The 18,358-nt window shown below is 40.1% G+C and overlaps 1 protein-coding gene across 1 annotated transcript in view; it reads right to left on the bottom strand.

The window, feature by feature from the left end:
- fstl4 (follistatin-like 4) overlaps positions 1-18,358 on the bottom strand; it is a 196,128-nt gene that overhangs the window by 11,365 nt on the left and 166,405 nt on the right. Inside the window, exons 9-14 of the mRNA XM_069174883.1 lie at positions 15,033-15,194; positions 11,510-11,644; positions 9,973-9,999; positions 8,546-8,664; positions 5,942-6,091; positions 1,664-1,771 (exon numbers count right to left, since the gene is read on the bottom strand). Coding sequence (XP_069030984.1) covers positions 1,664-1,771; positions 5,942-6,091; positions 8,546-8,664; positions 9,973-9,999; positions 11,510-11,644; positions 15,033-15,194 — 701 coding nt within the window. The remainder of the gene's footprint in view (positions 1-1,663; positions 1,772-5,941; positions 6,092-8,545; positions 8,665-9,972; positions 10,000-11,509; positions 11,645-15,032; positions 15,195-18,358) is intronic.

The following is an 18,358-nucleotide window of genomic DNA, read 5'->3' as shown; positions in this document are numbered from 1 at the left end:
ATATTTTCGATCATTTATACAAGAAATTCTAAAGGATTCACAAACTTTTACGCACCACTGTAGCTCTGTCTTTAAAAGTAGTCTAGAAATATTCGTGTTACACCACCGTGAAGAAGTGTTATTCATAGAACCATGTGACGAATGACTGCAGTACCATTAACAACTATACAAGCGCTGATTAACCATTAAACATTTATATGAAACTGCTAGTGTCCAAAACCAATAACTGTACTAGGAAAAAAAATAATTTATGCATTCAAGTGATTTGCTGAATACAAAATTAGTAATTTTGCTTCAAAAGATCCTCAGAAGAATAATAAACGTGAGAGTGTATCGTCCCTCTGCACTCCTCGTAATGAATAGACACCGCACATCGCCAACCCGTAAAGACCTCACACAACACCTCACACTATTATAATGGGTTCCTTCCCTCCAATGGGACAAAGTAGAACAATAAACATGTTTGTGTCTATTACAGATATGAGAATGGGATCCCTTGGTGGCTTTACTCATGGTGGAGTCCTGCACTGGTGCACAGGCAAACAGGCACATGTATAAATACTGGCCCTTTTAAAAACAGCATCCTATCTGTCCCACAGGTACCTCTTCTGGTCCCTTCCCTCTCCCCTCCACCTCCTCAACCCGCTCTCCATCCTCCTCTCTCCTCCCTCATCTCACCCAATCCCCCGAGGAGGATTAAATACAACCACACCTGTGATCATTTCTCATTTGTGAAGCCTCCAACACCAGTGGTCCAAAGGGACGGCAGGCACAAGCCAGCAGCACAGCAGCTGCGAATTGCTGTTTTGCTGGCTTGGTAAATGCCCTAAAATATACATAGATCAGTTGTTGTCACGCAAATACTTATCGCATAAACAAGGATGTAGGTACACAACTGTGCTCAATTAGTTATGAGGCCCTGTTTTTCTCACTTGGGTGAACTTTCTACAGCTCATATACATTTTAGTCTCTCAGGAAGCTAATTGCTCATCAGTGCTCACAAATACACACAATGCAAAAATAGAGGTAGAAATAAGACAATAATAAAGAAGGGTAATTTTGTTCCTCCATAGCTTCTCTAAACTGGATTTATGTAGAATGATCACCTGTCTGATTTAAAAATGAGGCTGCAATAGAGATGAACTGCATGTACTTTAAAGGTGCAATATGTAAGTTCAAGCATGAACTAAATGTGTTGTCAACTGAGGTTAGCATGTTTACCAGCTAGCTCCAGATCCGCCCGTTAATACCAACCCGCGCCTCAAGCGGCAATAGTGCGTCACTGTAGCGTCCAGCCGAGTTAGCGTACCACTACTAACGAGAGGCACGTAGGGCAAAAATACTCATAATTCAACCAAACCATTGAAACTGTGAGAGCTTCTTAACGTACAAAATGGTGTTACAAGATGGGACTTAAATCTTACATGTTACAACTTTAATCAACAAATTTTATTCAAACTTAGGTTTTCCCAAATGAGGTTTTGGTGTTGAATATTTACTCTACTATGACATAACGTTCAGGATAACATGAAAGAAAGCTCACTTACGCAGTTAACAAGCAAACACCCAATACAGTAACCTTTTGTTACCTTTTGTGCCTATTTAGCTACTTAGTGTCGTTTTTAGGTTAACTAATTGGCTTGTCTTTGTACTCGACACTTACCTGAAGTGTTGGGTGGGTTTTGTCCATATCCCCCCACGTGAGGACCCACACCTGGTCATGTGATTTATCATAGCGCATCTTCACTGGAAAAGGATCTGTTGCTACTGCCTAGAGGACATAAAGAGAGCGAGAGGAGACAGATTAAATTATGTTTTAGCTGTACAGAAATAAAGCTCTGTTCATGCAGCAGAAAACTCAAAAAAGCTTAAGAGAAACATATTTAATTCTATATTACAATCGTACTGTTTAAAGGAATTTATATATCATACACATGCATAATATTAAAAACAATTTATAATCAGATTTGCCATCACCTACTGCATCTTCTTAAAGCCATTGACAATTTTAGTATTTCATTGTAAAATGTCCTGCTTGTTGCATATCAGGGTAAAAAAACAAACACATTTAAAAAGAAAAAAAAAAGCCAGTGTCAGTCCTTAAAGGTATCTTGTGGACTTTTATGACCTCCGGTAGTGTTATGGATCAGTTTTCTTTAGTGCGTCTGAGTTTTATTTTGTCTTGAGCTCGGTTGACGCACAGTGAATTGTTACAGTGTCACTGTCTGAAAGGTTTCAGAGGTTATCTAACATACATTATGTGAAAGAACAGAAAGAAAATCGAGAATAACTTGGAGACAGTGAAAGCAGAAGGGAAAGAACAGAAAGGAAAAGGAAAGAGAGGTGGGAGAGGTGTGTGTGTGTGTGTGTGGGGGGGGGGGGGGGTATACTCAGTGTCAGATCTGCTGCAATGTCAACACCAAGGAATAACACAATCCATTACCCTGCTTCTGGCTGGTTGGACGGGGAGCTGCTGACACCCTCACCAGTGGAGCGAGACTACAAGCTCTGTATTCAGTAATGGGAGGTCCAGCCCTCTGCTCTGCACTGGTCAGCCAAATGTCAACTCAGCATGCGCCTATGTATAGTATGAGGAGCTGTGTGTGGATTTACCTTTTTGTGTGCGTGTGTGTGTGTGTGTGTTTTTGTGTGTTTAGTTTCCTACACGATGGGAGCAGAGGTAAAGCTGAGGTCAGGCTTCAATACAGCAAACTGTGAGGCAACAGACCTCTAAAAGTGTATGTGGAAACCATGCCGGTAGTAAATCCTTGTCTTGACTTTTTCTTTCGCCGGTTAAAACGACAAACCTTGGCAGATTGCCACCTATTTACATAAGTAACCGGCTGCTGTCTGATTACTGCAAGCTGGCATCTCTGTGCTGTACACTACATTTTAAGGACTTGAAAATGTTGGAATCATTCAAACCACATTAAGTTTTAGAAAATGCTACGGAACCTTAAACTTGGCGAAAGAAACCTCAGGTGAACAGATAGTGAAGAGTTGTAGCTGCAGAAACTCAACAGAAAATCTAAGGTGAGAGAGTTTAGAATTGGATGCAGATGGCATCAGATGATCTCAAGGAGGTCACCTGAGAGTGTGTATTGCCAAAACAGAAATAAAAATGCACGCGGGTGCCACAGAGGGCCACTGTCATCCTACAGGAAAAAAATGAATATCTTTACTTCATAGAACTTCATTAAACCGTTTGAACAAAGATGCTTATTTGGGTGCAGAGAAAAGAAAAAGCATAACACAATCCTCAGCGACGACTGCACGCCTCACTGATTTAGTGCAGCCACAGAATGAACCTAAGTAAGTAACTAAGTTAAAGCAGCTACTTAACTAGAGGTTTGTGCCATCTGGCTTCCTTTTAATTAGCCAATTTGCCTTTTGTTTTCACACCCAATGGGAGGCTCAGTTGGCACAGGTCTTACACATCAGAGTCAAGGTTAGATCACTCTGTTGAGTAAAACAACAAAGGTGCTATTTCCTTGCGTGCAACAGCATGAAAGCCGTTATTGTTCTGACTTCTCCACATGTTTACAGCCTTTATCTGTAGTCTGTCGGGAATTATATCTGTGCCTGTAGAGTGAAGGATTCATAAAAGTATAAAGCAGTTTGAAAAGGTGCACAAGGCAGCTTTTCACTATACAGTGCATTGATAAAGTGCCCAAGAAGAAAACGGCAATCTGGGCTTTTCCTGGATTTATTTTTTTATTTATTTATTTATTTTTCCACTAAATGGTACAGCTGTTGTGTTTTACTCAAAAAATGTGAACGTGTTAGTCCCAACAGTGACCACTGCTTTGCTGAGCAGGGACAGCATTCTTATCACCAACTCTCAAGGCCCACTTTGTGCTTTAAGACAAATAAGCTTTGTGTATTGTATATTGTTTTTGTTCGTGCATTCTCTTTTGTCAGTAGATAAAGTGCATTCGTTGCAGTCTGCCACCTGCTCACTGCTTTCTAAAAAAAAAAGCTAAAAATGTGTTTTGTTGTAAAAGGGCCCTGACATAACAGAGAAAGAGAAGAAAAGCAAAAAAAAAAAAAAAAAAAAAAAAGGAGGATGCATTAACGTCTCGCACCCAGAGTCCAGAGAGGGTCCTCAACAGTGTTGGATGGAAGTGGAAAAGGGGGCAACTAATGGGTCTCGTACTGTTCGTTGTGCCACGCCACACCTCTGTTTCTCCTTCTATTCTGTCACTTTACACCTTTCGTTTTATATTTAATTACTAATTCTAAAAAAAAAAACTTGTTAGAAAGATTTATATAATTTTCTTTTTGGTCTGGCGTTAATTGAAACATCTTGAAAACAAAAAAACATCCAACAGATCAGATTCAAGCAACAGTAAAGACAGCGTCAAGACATTACTGACGTAAGATTCCAAAGATAAGATGTGACAAGATTGTTCAGTTAAAAAAAACAACAACAACCTCACAATTAGTCTCTTGTTTTCTTAACTGGATGACAAGGTCAGGTTGCAGGTATATAATGACGTGTTTACACTGCTGTCTCTCATTCTCTCCACTCACACTCATCTCCTTTCTTCTCTTCCGCCTCCTTCTCTTTGAGTTAGGCCTGTTTCCTCTCATCCTGCACCTCAGTATAAATGATGCTGACCCTGGGAAGGACCCCTGAGGGATTTAGTCTCTAAACAGCCGTTACAGTTAAGATAAATGGCACGGCAACCAGCACCCACCTGGACACCATATTGTTTCAAGCGCTTGAGGTGCATTTGATTTATTTCACCTCGCATGTGGCTTTGTACATTGGTGGCGGTTCAGTAGGGTGGCAATTCAGAACTGTGTGCATCTTGCAGTGGGAACATGTTTGACATGAAGCCAAACACTGAATACATGAATGTAGGATTATTCCCTTGGCCTGACAATGCTGCAGTTTAACTGAGTAAAGGTCCGACACTGCAGTAGAAAAGATGTTGGTGCAAACATGTGTTTTATCATCCTGTAGAACTGCAGTAAAAACAAAGTTTTTCCTGTCTCCCTACTGTGTGCCTCTGAGGTTTCCCATTCAAAGTTTCCCATTGTGTAACAGTAAATCACAGATTTTTTTTTTTTTTTTCAAAAACAAAACAGTCGATGTCTTTGATTTCACAAAGAGGTCAAAAGCAGCGTCTCACTTCTCGCCAGCAAATATCATTTGTACGGGCTGAAATCACAAATGTCACTGGCAATTGTACCAGCTCTAGTGAGAATTAACAAAAACTCTGTGAATTGGTTGAAGATGTCATCTCAGCTTGACTGTGTTTATGAGAAACAATGAGAAACATATGACAAAAGAGTCCTAAATATTGCACTTGATGGCCTCAATCATGTCGCGCAAACATACAAAAACTAGAGCTACACGTCCAAGGAAGAAGTTAGCATCCTCACAGGTTAATTATCCACATAGAAGGGAAAACAAGAGCTGTTTTGTTCTTGTATTGACGCTAGTAGAAATTTTGTAGTGTTATGAAAACACTATATATTTTATATTTTAAAAAAAAAAAAAAAATCAGATGAGACATTTTATTCTGTTCCTGTTTGGATGGTTACTAAAGGAACTATCTCTTTGTATCCACAATTTGCTAACATTACCTTACCTCTAGCTTAAGAGGCGGAGTTAAGTGACTTTTCAACTTGCTGGGTGATTTCTGAAGAATGTGGTTGAAAAAGCCTGATTAAAATGTACTAAATAGTAGTTATTGTGCACTATTGTGTTTCCAGAAAAGTAAAGTGGACCTAACTCACTTTTTTTGTTTTAACTTTACACGATTCTGTGTGCTGAACTTTTGTTCTCGACTCGACTTTGTAAATAAGCAAAGTTTTCTCCAGAAGCTTTAAAATGTCAGTCACTCGCTAACAGATGAATACCTTCTGAGATGTGTTGAGATTTTTCTTTGGTGTGTTCTGACAGACTTGCCGGATAACCTGCTCCACCCACCTGCACCACCTTCTGCGCCTGAATATCGACAACCAGCAGTCGGCTCTGGAGGGGCTGGGTCACGTAGATGTACTTATCCCTGATGTTGACTGCTGACGACCACACGCAGTGCTGAGGTGACACACCCTCACCCTTAGGGCACATCTCCTCCTGGGAAGAACCAGCAGAGAACAGAGGGGATGATGGGAGGAGGAGGAGGAGAAGACCGACAGTGAAGTAACGGTAGGCAGGATTTTCAGTATTTTAGTGAGGTATATCAGCAGTGTGGTGCTTTTTTTTTTTTTTTACTCTGTCATCCATCAATGATTATGTTGCAGAACAAATTCAAAATTTCAGGGTATCTCCTAGATTTTGTTTCAAGGTATGGTGAGAATTAAGTCTTTTTTAGAGATTAAAAAAAACAAAAAAAACAAAAAAAAAACACAAAAATAAGCCAAATATACTAAATTTACAAACAATTCAAAATCAAAAGACAAAAATCTGTAAATCCTCACTTTTGAGGTGCTGGCAACAGCAATTAATTTGCATCTTTTACTTAAAGAATGACTTAATTAATCATTGGTTTAACACTGATTTAACCAGTGATTACAGATTTTTGTGTAATATATCATTCAAAGCAGAAAAATCTCACAATGTTGACCAATATTCAACCATATCGCATAGCCCTGCCAAAAAAAAATGCATGCTGCATGCTTCATTTCGATATGAGTTAAAATACTGACAACACTCTGTCTAAATGATTACGGTCATCTAATAACTAATAGTCATTATGCCCATTTCCCTGTTTCCCCTTCTTAAGTTTAGAAAGCAGACTTTGCATCAATTGGAATCAAGTTTCAACACATTAATAACCCACTACTAACTCCAGTAAAGTACCACCTCTGCAGGCCCTGCTGCCCACCGTCTTTGCTGACAAGACACTTACTCACTCACACACACACACACACACACACACACACACACACACACACACACACACACACACACACACACACACACACACACTCACGCACACTCACGCACACACTACATATACTGATGTAATTACTAATGCACGCACAAACACACACACACACGCACGCACACACACACACACACACACACACACACACACACACACACACACACACACACACACACACACACACAAAGGTTGTCAAGAGTTTCCACCCCCCTCCACCTCACCAAAGTAGAGAAACTGCTGTTTATAGCAGGAACTGGCTAACACATGGCTTATTGAGTTTGTATTGATCTCTAATACAATTACAGGCCCCTGTAAAACCCAAATCCCTCTGAGGAACAAACAACTTTTACCATCTAAAGCTGCGCGCTGTGGGAGAGGGATGTTCTCGAGTGGATTAAAAACCTCACGTCTGCGGTATAGACTCTGTTCACTCTATTGTTGGGAGCTGTTGACTAATGGACACAAGTAATCCCATTACATTTAGTGAGGTGAGGAGTCACACTGTGACAACAGGAAGGGGAGGAGGTCGAAGGATGGCCTTGATTTTGGTGGCAATTTCTTTTCACACTGGACGAATGAACAACGATAGTCTGAACGGATGAATAGCGGAGATGGCCGGGCTCATTGATTTACTCCCCGAGTTCAATTAGCTCGGATTTAAAGGACAAAACCTTGACGTTTTGATGCAGGGCTATTCAACTTCAAATAACAAGTGAGACACATAGGGAAATCACTGGGGGTTAACACAGAATACTGGCGACAAATAACTCTTCAAGCATAATGTTAATAGATAGCATTGGATTTCTTAGACAATAAACACACCTGTTTTTTTACTGGAATTGGCGATTTTTCCAATCAACTTTCCGTCTCTTTTGAAGCTCGTTGTTAGCTTGGCTCACACGAGTTTCTCAGTGGCCCGTCAGCCGAGAGTTCAACGTGAAGTTTGACCGAGCAAAATAGCAGGTGGGGGGTGGGGGGGGGGGGGGGGGGTGGTCTTCTTGCAGGCTGTCCCTACGCTATCCTGTCGCCAAGGTTACCCGTAGATATCTTCGATGACTCGAGATGCACACTCCAACTTGTTTACATCCCGTCTGTGGTTCAGTTGTCTCAAAGTTGCTCAGGGATACGTAGTTAAATGTGTCACCTCACACATGCCAGCCTGATTTGCAGGCATCCTCTTGTGGGCCATATCAAAATTCAAAAGGGTCATGTCTGGCCCTCGGGCCGCTGGTTGAATAGGCTCGTTTTAATGTGTAATTATTTTTACCTTTTGAGAAACACAGCACCTGCTACCTTGTTGTCCTTCTTTGTATAATGGAGCGACAGTCTAATTAAGATCCTTTACTAAGTGGGGCGAAGATCCTCATGGCGGTGTACCTGATGTGATGACCGCACACCGTCCTTATTATATAAACATACGCTAAGTGGCGTCTTTCTGCTTTACACGTAATTTGATTTCAAAAGACATCTGCTCAGCAGTTACAAACACCGCCATCCTGAAATCTATTTAGTGAAATGCGGAGAGGGCTTGAAACTACGCTGAAGGCTACACTTTAGCTGATGGGGACTTTTTTTTTTTTTTTTTGGAGTACTTTGTTTTTATAAAAATTGATTCCACTGTTAAATTTACATCCACTTACGTAGGTGGCAACGATCCTCTCCGTGCGCTTCATATGTCTGCGTATTTCACATTCACTGGGCTGAAGCACGGTGATGCCCTCATCGGAAAACACGTAGAACATGTTCCCCACGCTCAACCCTAGAAAACAGGACAGGAAGACAGAAAAAAAATGTTGACACGGATGCTTTTTTTTTTTTAACAAACAACGAACACATATTACAAACGTCACAATATCCCACTCGCATCTTATCTGACGTTCGTGATGGGTGTTTCAATTTTCCTGCCGGAGTAGGCTCCCGTTCGCGCCCTATCGTGTTTGCGGGGATGGGCAGTGTGTGGCTGCCAACCGTTTTTGACAATGCCTACAAAGGCCTCCTGTCAGCACTGCCGGCGCAAGGAAACATTTCGCATCTCCTCGGCTCGGTGTAAACAGCTGCTGATGAGCGAGCAAGGAACACAGTCTGGTGTTTAAGGCATTTGGATGAGCAACAAGCTATTACTGCTGTCAGGGACACGTCACACGAGCAGAGACGGTAAGCCTAAGCGCATTGCACACGCTCGTGGCTTCCGTAGCAATTTAGTCGACGAAAACCCTGGTGCCGATTGATTCGTCGGGCCGTGAAGGCATCATTTTAGCACTGTAACACTGCCAGGTAACGTCAGAGTGCGTACCGCTCAACAGTCTGAAACGTACTGTTGGGGGAAAAAAAAATATATGTATATATACAGGCATGCGATACCAAGCAAAACACGGCGTGAGGTATGCATACAGACACAATACGAGCACTTCTGCTCACGCACGAGAATCACTGCTAATAAGTGACTTCTTTTTTTCTTTTCTTTTTTCGGTGGTAAACTTTATGTGGCGATGATGTGTGTAAAACAGATTAGATGTGACTTGTGCTCTGAGCAGAAGTGAGTTTTGCAATGCAGTAGTAAAACTGTGCTGGTGGTAATGATGCTGAGGTAATAATATATACAGTACAGCATAAAGACAGGATGGATTTGTATACTGCTGAAAACCACAGTGTTGCTTTTCTCATAACACACCACACTTGAGTCTGTGGTATTATTTACAAAATCCATAAAACTCCCGCTTGTGAGTAACTGCGTCTCCCCCCCCCCCCCCCCCCCCCCCCCCCCACACACACACACACACACCAAGTGATCTGAAAAACCACATTTAAAAGCACCCAAGCAAAAAAAAAACAAAAAACAAAAAAAGGTTGCAATACCCTGGGCATGCAAGGGAGGAAAGCAAGACTTGGAGAAAATGTTTTGCTGGAAAGAAAAAGACTCTTGTGATTCTTCTGGACGGCAGGACAAACATCTCGGGGAAGTTGTGAATATCCAGCTGCAGGCCCCCGAAGAGCTACAAAACATCGCCTCAATTTTCATATTCACAAGAATACAAAAGCATTTTTTTAAGAACTGTAAATGTATTACCTTCTTCTCTCCACAGAATGTTTGCAACTGTAGAATCAGCCGTTGAGCGACATAAAGAAAAAAAGCAGAAGAAAAATAACGGGAAGAAAAACATTAATTCACCCTAAGAAACTGAAGAGGTGATTTCTCTCATGCCAAAACATATTTGACAGCTACAAAATGCTCCTCACTGCTGCTGACAGGTCCATATTTCCTCCTAAATCAAGAGATCACTCTTGTCCTGAGAGAAGAGAAGGCATCGAGTATTCTGTTTAATTTCAACCGGCCCGAGAAGCTCTTTTGAGGTAGCAGTCATTAACTGGCCAAAATGATGCAACCTACTGAAAGGCCAAATATTAAAGAATCATAAAATATGCCATTTGACTGTTTTAAAACTTTGTATTTAAATGAAATCTCTACAGAAAATTGAGTAGGACCTCTTACACTGCCCACAGTTAGAGCAGAGTGTGGGCAGTCTCTCAGCAGAGACTCCTCTGATCACAGATGGAAAACAAATCCAACTCTGGATTGTCCTTCAAATTGTATTATTTGTTAACACCACATAAATAATTAAACAAATCCTAAAACTGATAAGGGAATACAGACAAACTTATTTTTTTGTACTATCTCCTCTTTAATAGTTCATGAACCTGAATTCAAATTTTTGCTTATGGGGGTCAAATCTTACTACCTCCCTCCTTTCCAGAAATAATATTTCATGGTCCGTAGATCATCATCCCTCGTACCGTGATCAGACTTCAAAATGTTTCTGTCTTTTGAGATGGTTGTAGTGTCAGATGAGGCAGTCATAAATTCTTGCTGTAATTGGCTGTGAGAGGATGCGGTACACCCACAGCGGCTTCAGAAAGTATGAACATCCTTTGACTTTTTTATTTTTTTTATTTTATTTTTTACACTTTACTGTATTGAAAATGTACGTTTTAAAAAGAGTAACATCGGCATTTCATTCAACCGTCTACACACAATAACCCGTAATGAGAAAATGTGCAGCTGTATTAAAAGTTCAACAGGAGGCACTTCAGCTGTATTTTTCATTCATCCAGCTGATGCATGACTTTGAACAAGTACACTTCCTTTTTAATCAATACAGCTGTCTCTACAGGCCGTGTAACTGATAGTGATTCACTCGCGATATACACGTGTTAACACATTCAGAGGCATGTTTTTATGCATAAAGTTGATTTAGTCTTTGACTTTACACTATAAACTACAGTTATTGTCTATTGGACCAAGTGCGACCAAAACACAGCCAATCGATGTTGTACCTGAATGCATTTTGTGTGGACATGATGCTGCTGCTGCAGCTCTGCGAGGGTTTATATCTTTGTGTAACTTGCACCGCTTTTATACCACTTACAACCATTAAGGTATGTGCCACCACACAAAAGCCCAATGGCTCTTTTTCTGCACAAATAAGCGAGGTCGTACTTATTTTTTGGAGTAATCTCTTCCAGAGATCGGATATGTTCTATGACGTTACCGTGTTAAATGCCTATTTTGTACAGTAAAAAGTGAAAGGTGAGGCTGTAGGACTTACGCGTTTTCTTGGCCGAATCCTCGACAAAGAGAGAGGAGATATCCTCGTCCACTCCCACCTCGTTCTTGGCGATGCACGTGTAGGCTCCGGTGTCCTCGTAGCGGACGCTGCCGATGAAGAGCTCACTGCCATTTGCTGCAAAAAGAGCGGAAACGGGAGGAAACGGAAACAGTTGTGAGGGTTTGCTGTTGCTGCATTGTTTTTGCTTCCTTTGCAGAGAAAAAAAATATACATTGCAAATTCTATTTTTTTTTTTTATGTTTCAAATGACTGGTCTTTTTGTCTGTCGATACATAAGTGAAGTCTAGTATTATTTTTTTGCCCTCCATACCGCACAATGCTGCATTGTTGGTCTTAAGTTGCCGCCTGCATCAAGCTCTGTGATGCACAGCTGCACTCGGATCCTTCCGGTAGCACGACATTGATCACATCATGTGTACATGACACAGCTCTCGCAAGCAGTGTTTTATAAGACGAGCATTAAAGAAAGCTTTGGTTTTCATCCCTTTCTGTATGTCTTGTGAAGTAACTATAGCAACGATGATCTCCTTTGACATCTAACATCGACGCTATCGTCCTCTCAGGCTCTCTCTCTCTCGTGTTGGATTTCTTCTCCTACTTTCCACCTTTTAAACCTTCAAACTAGCATATTTAAACGTTTGTCTTCCTGTAGAACCCTGCATTTTCTAAACAGCAAGAAAGTGCACACTCGCAAACACAAGCTGTGCTAAATTTTACATTGAAAGCCATCTCGGCCTTGTAATTAATCCCCACTGGGTTGTTAAATAACACGACATTACAGACGTTGACGCAAAGCTTTTCACATGAGTGAAATGTCTTTTGGATTCTGATGATGATTCTCTTTCATCGGAGAAGTGTGCAGTGCTTTGAAGTGAAAACTGTTTTAAAGCAGGCCTTCATGGAATGAAAAGCCACTTTAATTACTTCTAATTCATAATTATGTTCTGATCAATTCTTATTAAGAACCGCTGAATCAACCACTCATTAAATAAGTCTTTCTGACCTTATTGTTCACGTTTGTAGTGTTTTGTGGAGACATGGGTTTTGTCTGGTTTTGTTTTAAATTTAATTGAATTAACTCTCCTAAACAGCTCCCCACAGATGGATTACTGCGTAGGTGAACAGGACATGCCACCTGACTCGGCAGCTCCTTGTAGCTCTACTAAGCTTTAAAGCACCTTTTAGTTCACTCACATTTTTATAGCCCACAACTTAACTGCTTTGGTACGTGCTCATTAAGTTAGAAAGTGTAAATATATATTAAAAAAAAAAAAAAAAATTATAGCTTAAGGTCTTTTGAATGTTTTTTTTTGAGAATAATCTGCACGTCAATATATTTTTTGAAGTGTTGTTGCTGTCTGGAGTACTGTGCAGCAATGGAGAGACTGTTTTTTCAGAAGGCGGTTGATTTTTCTGAGCTTTCACACTGCCAGTAAAGACATCAATCAATCACGGTGTGTGGATGTCACATCAAAACACCTTGTGACAATCTATATTGTTCGTGTCTCCTTTTATGACAAAGGGCACAAAAAATACAAAGACGGCAATCTCAAGGACAACACAGGGAGTAACATCGCTAAACATCGAGGTGATCGGATTCGTGAGCAGTTAATTTAGTTAACTTTTGGATGTCGTAAAGTTGGTAATGAACAGGCAAACAGTGTCATGCACCAAAATCTCATTTTTTCTTTTGATGAGTGAGGATGAGAAAAAAAAAAAGAGATCTTCATCATTGGATTACGGTGAATCCCATATATTTTCTGAAGAATGAGCTGATATGAATCTATTCAAATTTAAAAATTCGGTGTTCTTGAACAAGTGTTGCAAGTTAGCATCGCTGCCGGTATGAATAGTTTTGATATTTGCAGGCAAGTATTTACATTTTTTGGGTCCTTTTTTTTTTAAGGTTGTTTGAAGGCCTTTTGATACCACAGGGTCAGAAAAATGATTAGACCCTACTGCCGATGCTATTTCTACTACATTCATATGACACATCCCATTAACACTGTAATATTCCAAAATGATCACCAAATTTAGAGCATTAAACTACACATTTTGTTTTTCGATTAGGTCCCTTTGTGCTGGGAAAGACTGTACACACATGGTGATGGTAATCCATCAATACTCCTACTTATGTAATGTGAGCTGCCTTCACTATAGTTGAAATGATTTCCCCTGTTGCCTTAGAAGTACTACCAAACAAGTCTGATATTTAGCTCCCAGTTTTCATTCAACAACCACAAATGCAGCTCAAAATAATCAATTCCTCTTGATTAAAAGGTTGTCATAATCGTGATAATTAAATCCCTGTTTCCCTGTAGCTCTGTTAAGGAATTTGCTTTCTAACAAACTAAACAACAGGGAATATCAGGCAGTGAGCCGAGTTGTTTCAGCACCACGGACAGCTCCAGAACACACTTTCATTCTACAAAGCAATTTTTCCGCTTTACTGTTCAGCTGTGGCTCACAATCCATATCTCTTAGTATCGACTGTCAGTATGTTGTTTAGCTTTTATAGAAATCTGTCCAAAAAAATGAAGAAAAGGGCAAAACTTTTACAGCATCTTTCTTATGATCTCGACCCCATATGATATACGAGGAAATGAAATAGTGAAAAAATAATGAAATTTTTTTCTTTTCTTTTTTAACATTATCTTGAGAACAATAGGATTCGACACAATCTAATCTACTTCTACCCACTATTTTTTTTTCACTTTCCTAAATCTTTTAACGGAAAAAAGCACAAAGTATCACTTAAAGTAGGACACCCGCTCCTTGACATTGCCCACATTGGTCAGTAAATCTGAAACCGTAGCCACTGCAGTGTTTATGTGGTGATGAACCTTGAAGAGACTCCCTTGTTTGAGGGTCTGAGGGTTGATAACAGGCTATTACCATTGGTAATGACCCACACACAGCCAATAAACTCTCCCTTAATGAGAACTAGACCATAAAATGAAAAGTCATGCTCCATTCTGCTCCTTCTCGCTGATATTGAGAGTGCATCTTTAAAAAAACAAAAAAACAAAACAAAAACCTCCTAACCAAAATCAGTAACTGCTGTCTGCTGTTACACAATATATATTTTTTTCATTTTCACTCTCTTGATCTCTGATCTCATTCACTTTTCACGTTTACATTGTCAGTAAAGCCAAATGAAGACAGTTGAAGAGGGTGACCGCAATCTTGGTTTCATTACCTTTGTATACAATACACGTAAAAAAAAGAAGCACAACAAAATATTACTGCTGACAAGTGGCACCGCTGACTTTTCAATAAAAAAAAGTTAGTTTGACAGAGCACCAGTTTGATTTTCAAGCTTTGTTTTCATTGTTCACATGCATCGCCAAAGTGTATAAAGATTTATGCAGTGTTGGCACACTGCAGTGCTGCTGGTACTGTATGTAACACTGCAATTCAAAAAACAAGATGCAACACACGGTGTCGGCTAAAACACATAATATGCTGACAGCGCTTCCCAAAATAATCAAAAACTCCTCACCTATGAGAGAGAGCTGTTTGGAGGATCTGGGCTGCAGATCCATGCCGTTCTTCAGCCAGAGAAGTTTGGGATTTGGGATGCCGTCGGCGTGGCAGTGCAGGCTGGCAGATACACCGGGCTCTTGGGCCTGCGTCTCTGGATAGACCAGGATCACTGGAGGGACTGGACGCACAAACACAAAACCGAAGACACAAACAGGGAGTGAGGAGAGGGGCAAGTGAAAACATAATTACACACTGTTTCATGGTAGACCGCAACTCCTGGGGGAATGTAATACAAACACCCACACACGCAGTGGGCAGAGAGGAATTTGTCTCACCCCAGCATGGAATGTATTCACAAATAACAAGAATCCAAAAGCTCTGGGGCTGCTTTATTACAGCTTGAGTGCTGCATGAAATAGATGTTGGATGTATCTGCCACTTACCACCTCCTCTGGGACCAAGACCACAAATGAATGTGGAGGAATCGAGGGGAAAAAAAATGAAACATGAAGTAATAGTTTACATGAACAGGTAAGATGTTGTGTTCGAACTATGATGCTTGGCATCCTCTCAACCTTACGCTGGCGACCAAATCCTGACGGCCAATCCTTCCGGGGGCTCAGTCACCTATCCCATTCAATTGTCCCTTAATCTGAATGAAATATTCATTTTGCATTTGTTGCTAGGTACATATGTATGTGTCTTTTATTCCCGTACTTTTCTCTCATCTTTTTTTTTTTGCCCTATTATGACTATTTTTAAGTATTTAGCATGTATACATGTATCACTCAAGTACTGTACTTACTTTGTATTTCAATTTTATGAAATTTATTTCATATCTAACATTTTGTACTTTTTACATCACTAGATTTATCTGACAGCTCTAGCAACTAGTTACTATGCTTTTCAGATGATGATTTTATGTTAAAACAAATACAACGCATTAAGAAAAAACAAGATTTTGTCAAAGACTAAAGCTGTGGTTTTGTATAAACAATTGTGGCATGTTTCTGTGGTTTTTAGATGACTATGGTGGCACATTTACCTGCAGAACTCAACAATGTCAACAATTCCACCTCTTTAATTTGGTAAAGTCAACAATACAATAATGCTATTTTCATCGGTTGTTCCGTTTTCTGGATTAGTGCAAACATTTTAAAATACAAGCCTTGTTGTTGAAATGAAGAGTTCCTTTCTTTTGAAACTTGAGGGCTTTTATTTTGAAACGGATATAAGCAGTGTTGAGTTTGTATAAATGCGTAACGCAGTAACTTTAACAGGGGAAATGGTAGTGGATCAAAACGAGGCTTTGAGTTGACATCGTGAATGGATCAGTACGACATCTTTCACTATTTTGTTTGTTTCTGTTGGCTCTCTTGCATGACGTACGCCTTAGAGATAATCAGATCTTCAACCACATGTGTATGTAAATTAATTTTAACTGGATCAAGAGCACTATGAGCATTGTATTTCCTCACTTTGAGGAAAACAAGTGGTGGAGAGTCGTTTGGGTGCACTCCGGCAGCACTACAGTACATCTCCAGATGAACTTGTACTTCTACCCGTGCCTCTCCTTGACTTAAAGTCTCTGTAATGTAGTCTCTCTCTCTGCATGTTCTGTCACATCTGTCTCTGCTCAATCAGTTGGCATGTTTTGCTATCAAAGTAGCACTTTACTACGGAAACTGTTCCTTTACTCCATTTTTAATGAGCGTTTATTTTACAATTCAGTCACATTTCATTAGCACTAATATCGTACTCTACGGTACTATAACAACATAGACCACAGAGCTACACTGCGACTGTAGGTCCTTCAGTGATACTGAAGCTGCCGCATTGTCATTCCTCTCATCACACCAAAGAAAGGATGCTATTGCTTTAATAGCACAACAGGATGCAAACCGCCCACTTAGTATAATGTGGCACTTGGCTCCTTTCCATTGCGCCTTATCTCACTTCGTCCTATCTCATTTGAAATACCTTCAATCCCCAACACAAACATTTGGTAATTGCCCTCTCCTGATAACTCACCCTTCGGGCCCCCTCTGTCTGTCGCCATGACTCCCTTTAGTTCAAGGTCTAAAATGCAGCTGTATGTCCTTTCAATTAGCATCTCGGGAAAACAAAACAATCACTCCTATTGTGACTTCTTAATGAGAAAAAGGCTTAATTAAATCAGAAATCTCCCTGCTTTGTCTTTCAGTCACTATGAAACAAAAGCACAAAAATTAAGGGGTGTCTGTAGGGGTATATTTGATTTGCTATTTTACAAGTGTGTGTGTATGCTGGCGGCTTTTAAAATTCTTCCTCTCTGGAGTTATTACTAGGCATCTCTCCAAAGAAAATGCAAAGTCTAAACGTAGGGGAGATGAAGGCCCTAATGTAGATGATTAATATGAGCAAGACCGCACTTTGATAAGTTAAGCGAGCCAAAATCAGCGTGAGTGCTGTGTTTCTGCTGGTTTGTAGAAGTGTTTTAACTTAAGTAGCTTTTATCCACTGCACAGAATCAACTGAATGTGCTGCATGCACTCACATTTTCTTTTTAGCCTAATATGTAATGATGCAGTTTTTCCACGGCGAGAGCGTCACTTTGATGCAAAGCTCTGACCGCCCCGATCCTATGAGGCACCTTTATGACACTGCTTACTTTTTAAATTTTTTATTTGCGGAGGCTAATCCTTTCGAAAAGCAACTTCTTAGACAACAAGGAACACTTCCTTCTTAATTACATCATAAAGGAAGATCAATGATAATGGTGTTGTCATAAAAAAAGATACAATGATTAGTTAATCTATACTGATGGTTCACTGTTGTTCATCTTTTTCAAATGTTATTGTGTGTCACAACTACATATCTTTGGGTGTTTGACTCTTGGTCAGACAAACACTTTTTTCTTACGTAGATGAAAGTAGTGATTGTGCGTTTGCTGTTTTTCTACCTTTGACAAGTCTTACAGAAAGTCTTGAAAGTTGTTGAAGATAGATCTTCATGACTGTATTTTTGGGATGATTTCATGCTTCAGAATAGACAATATCATAACGTCTAATGTGCCTAAATCATTTTCAGTTCTGCATATCCAAATATTTGTGCTTTGGGGAATTGATAGTATCGATGGTACCTCTTGTTTCCAGACATTTTGATCATCAGCATGTTCGCTTAAATGGCTCTAAAACTGTTTAACCAAAAGACCCAAAGTTTAGTTGTCCATTCACTTATTGTTACTGAATTCTTCCCAGGTTTATTTCTGGACTTTAAGCAGGACAAGCAATAAGAAAAACAACAGCAACTCAAGTAGCCCAAACAAAATGAAAGTGTTTTGTCCACACGTCTTCCACCACT

Source organism: Embiotoca jacksoni, unplaced genomic scaffold, assembly GCF_022577435.1.
Source record: "Embiotoca jacksoni isolate LCO1_2020_lvr unplaced genomic scaffold, fEmbJac1.0.p SCAF_62, whole genome shotgun sequence".
Classification (NCBI taxonomy): Eukaryota; Metazoa; Chordata; class Actinopteri; family Embiotocidae; genus Embiotoca; species Embiotoca jacksoni.
Note: the sequence above shows the minus strand (reverse complement) of the source record. Positions and strands in the feature narration are given on the sequence as shown.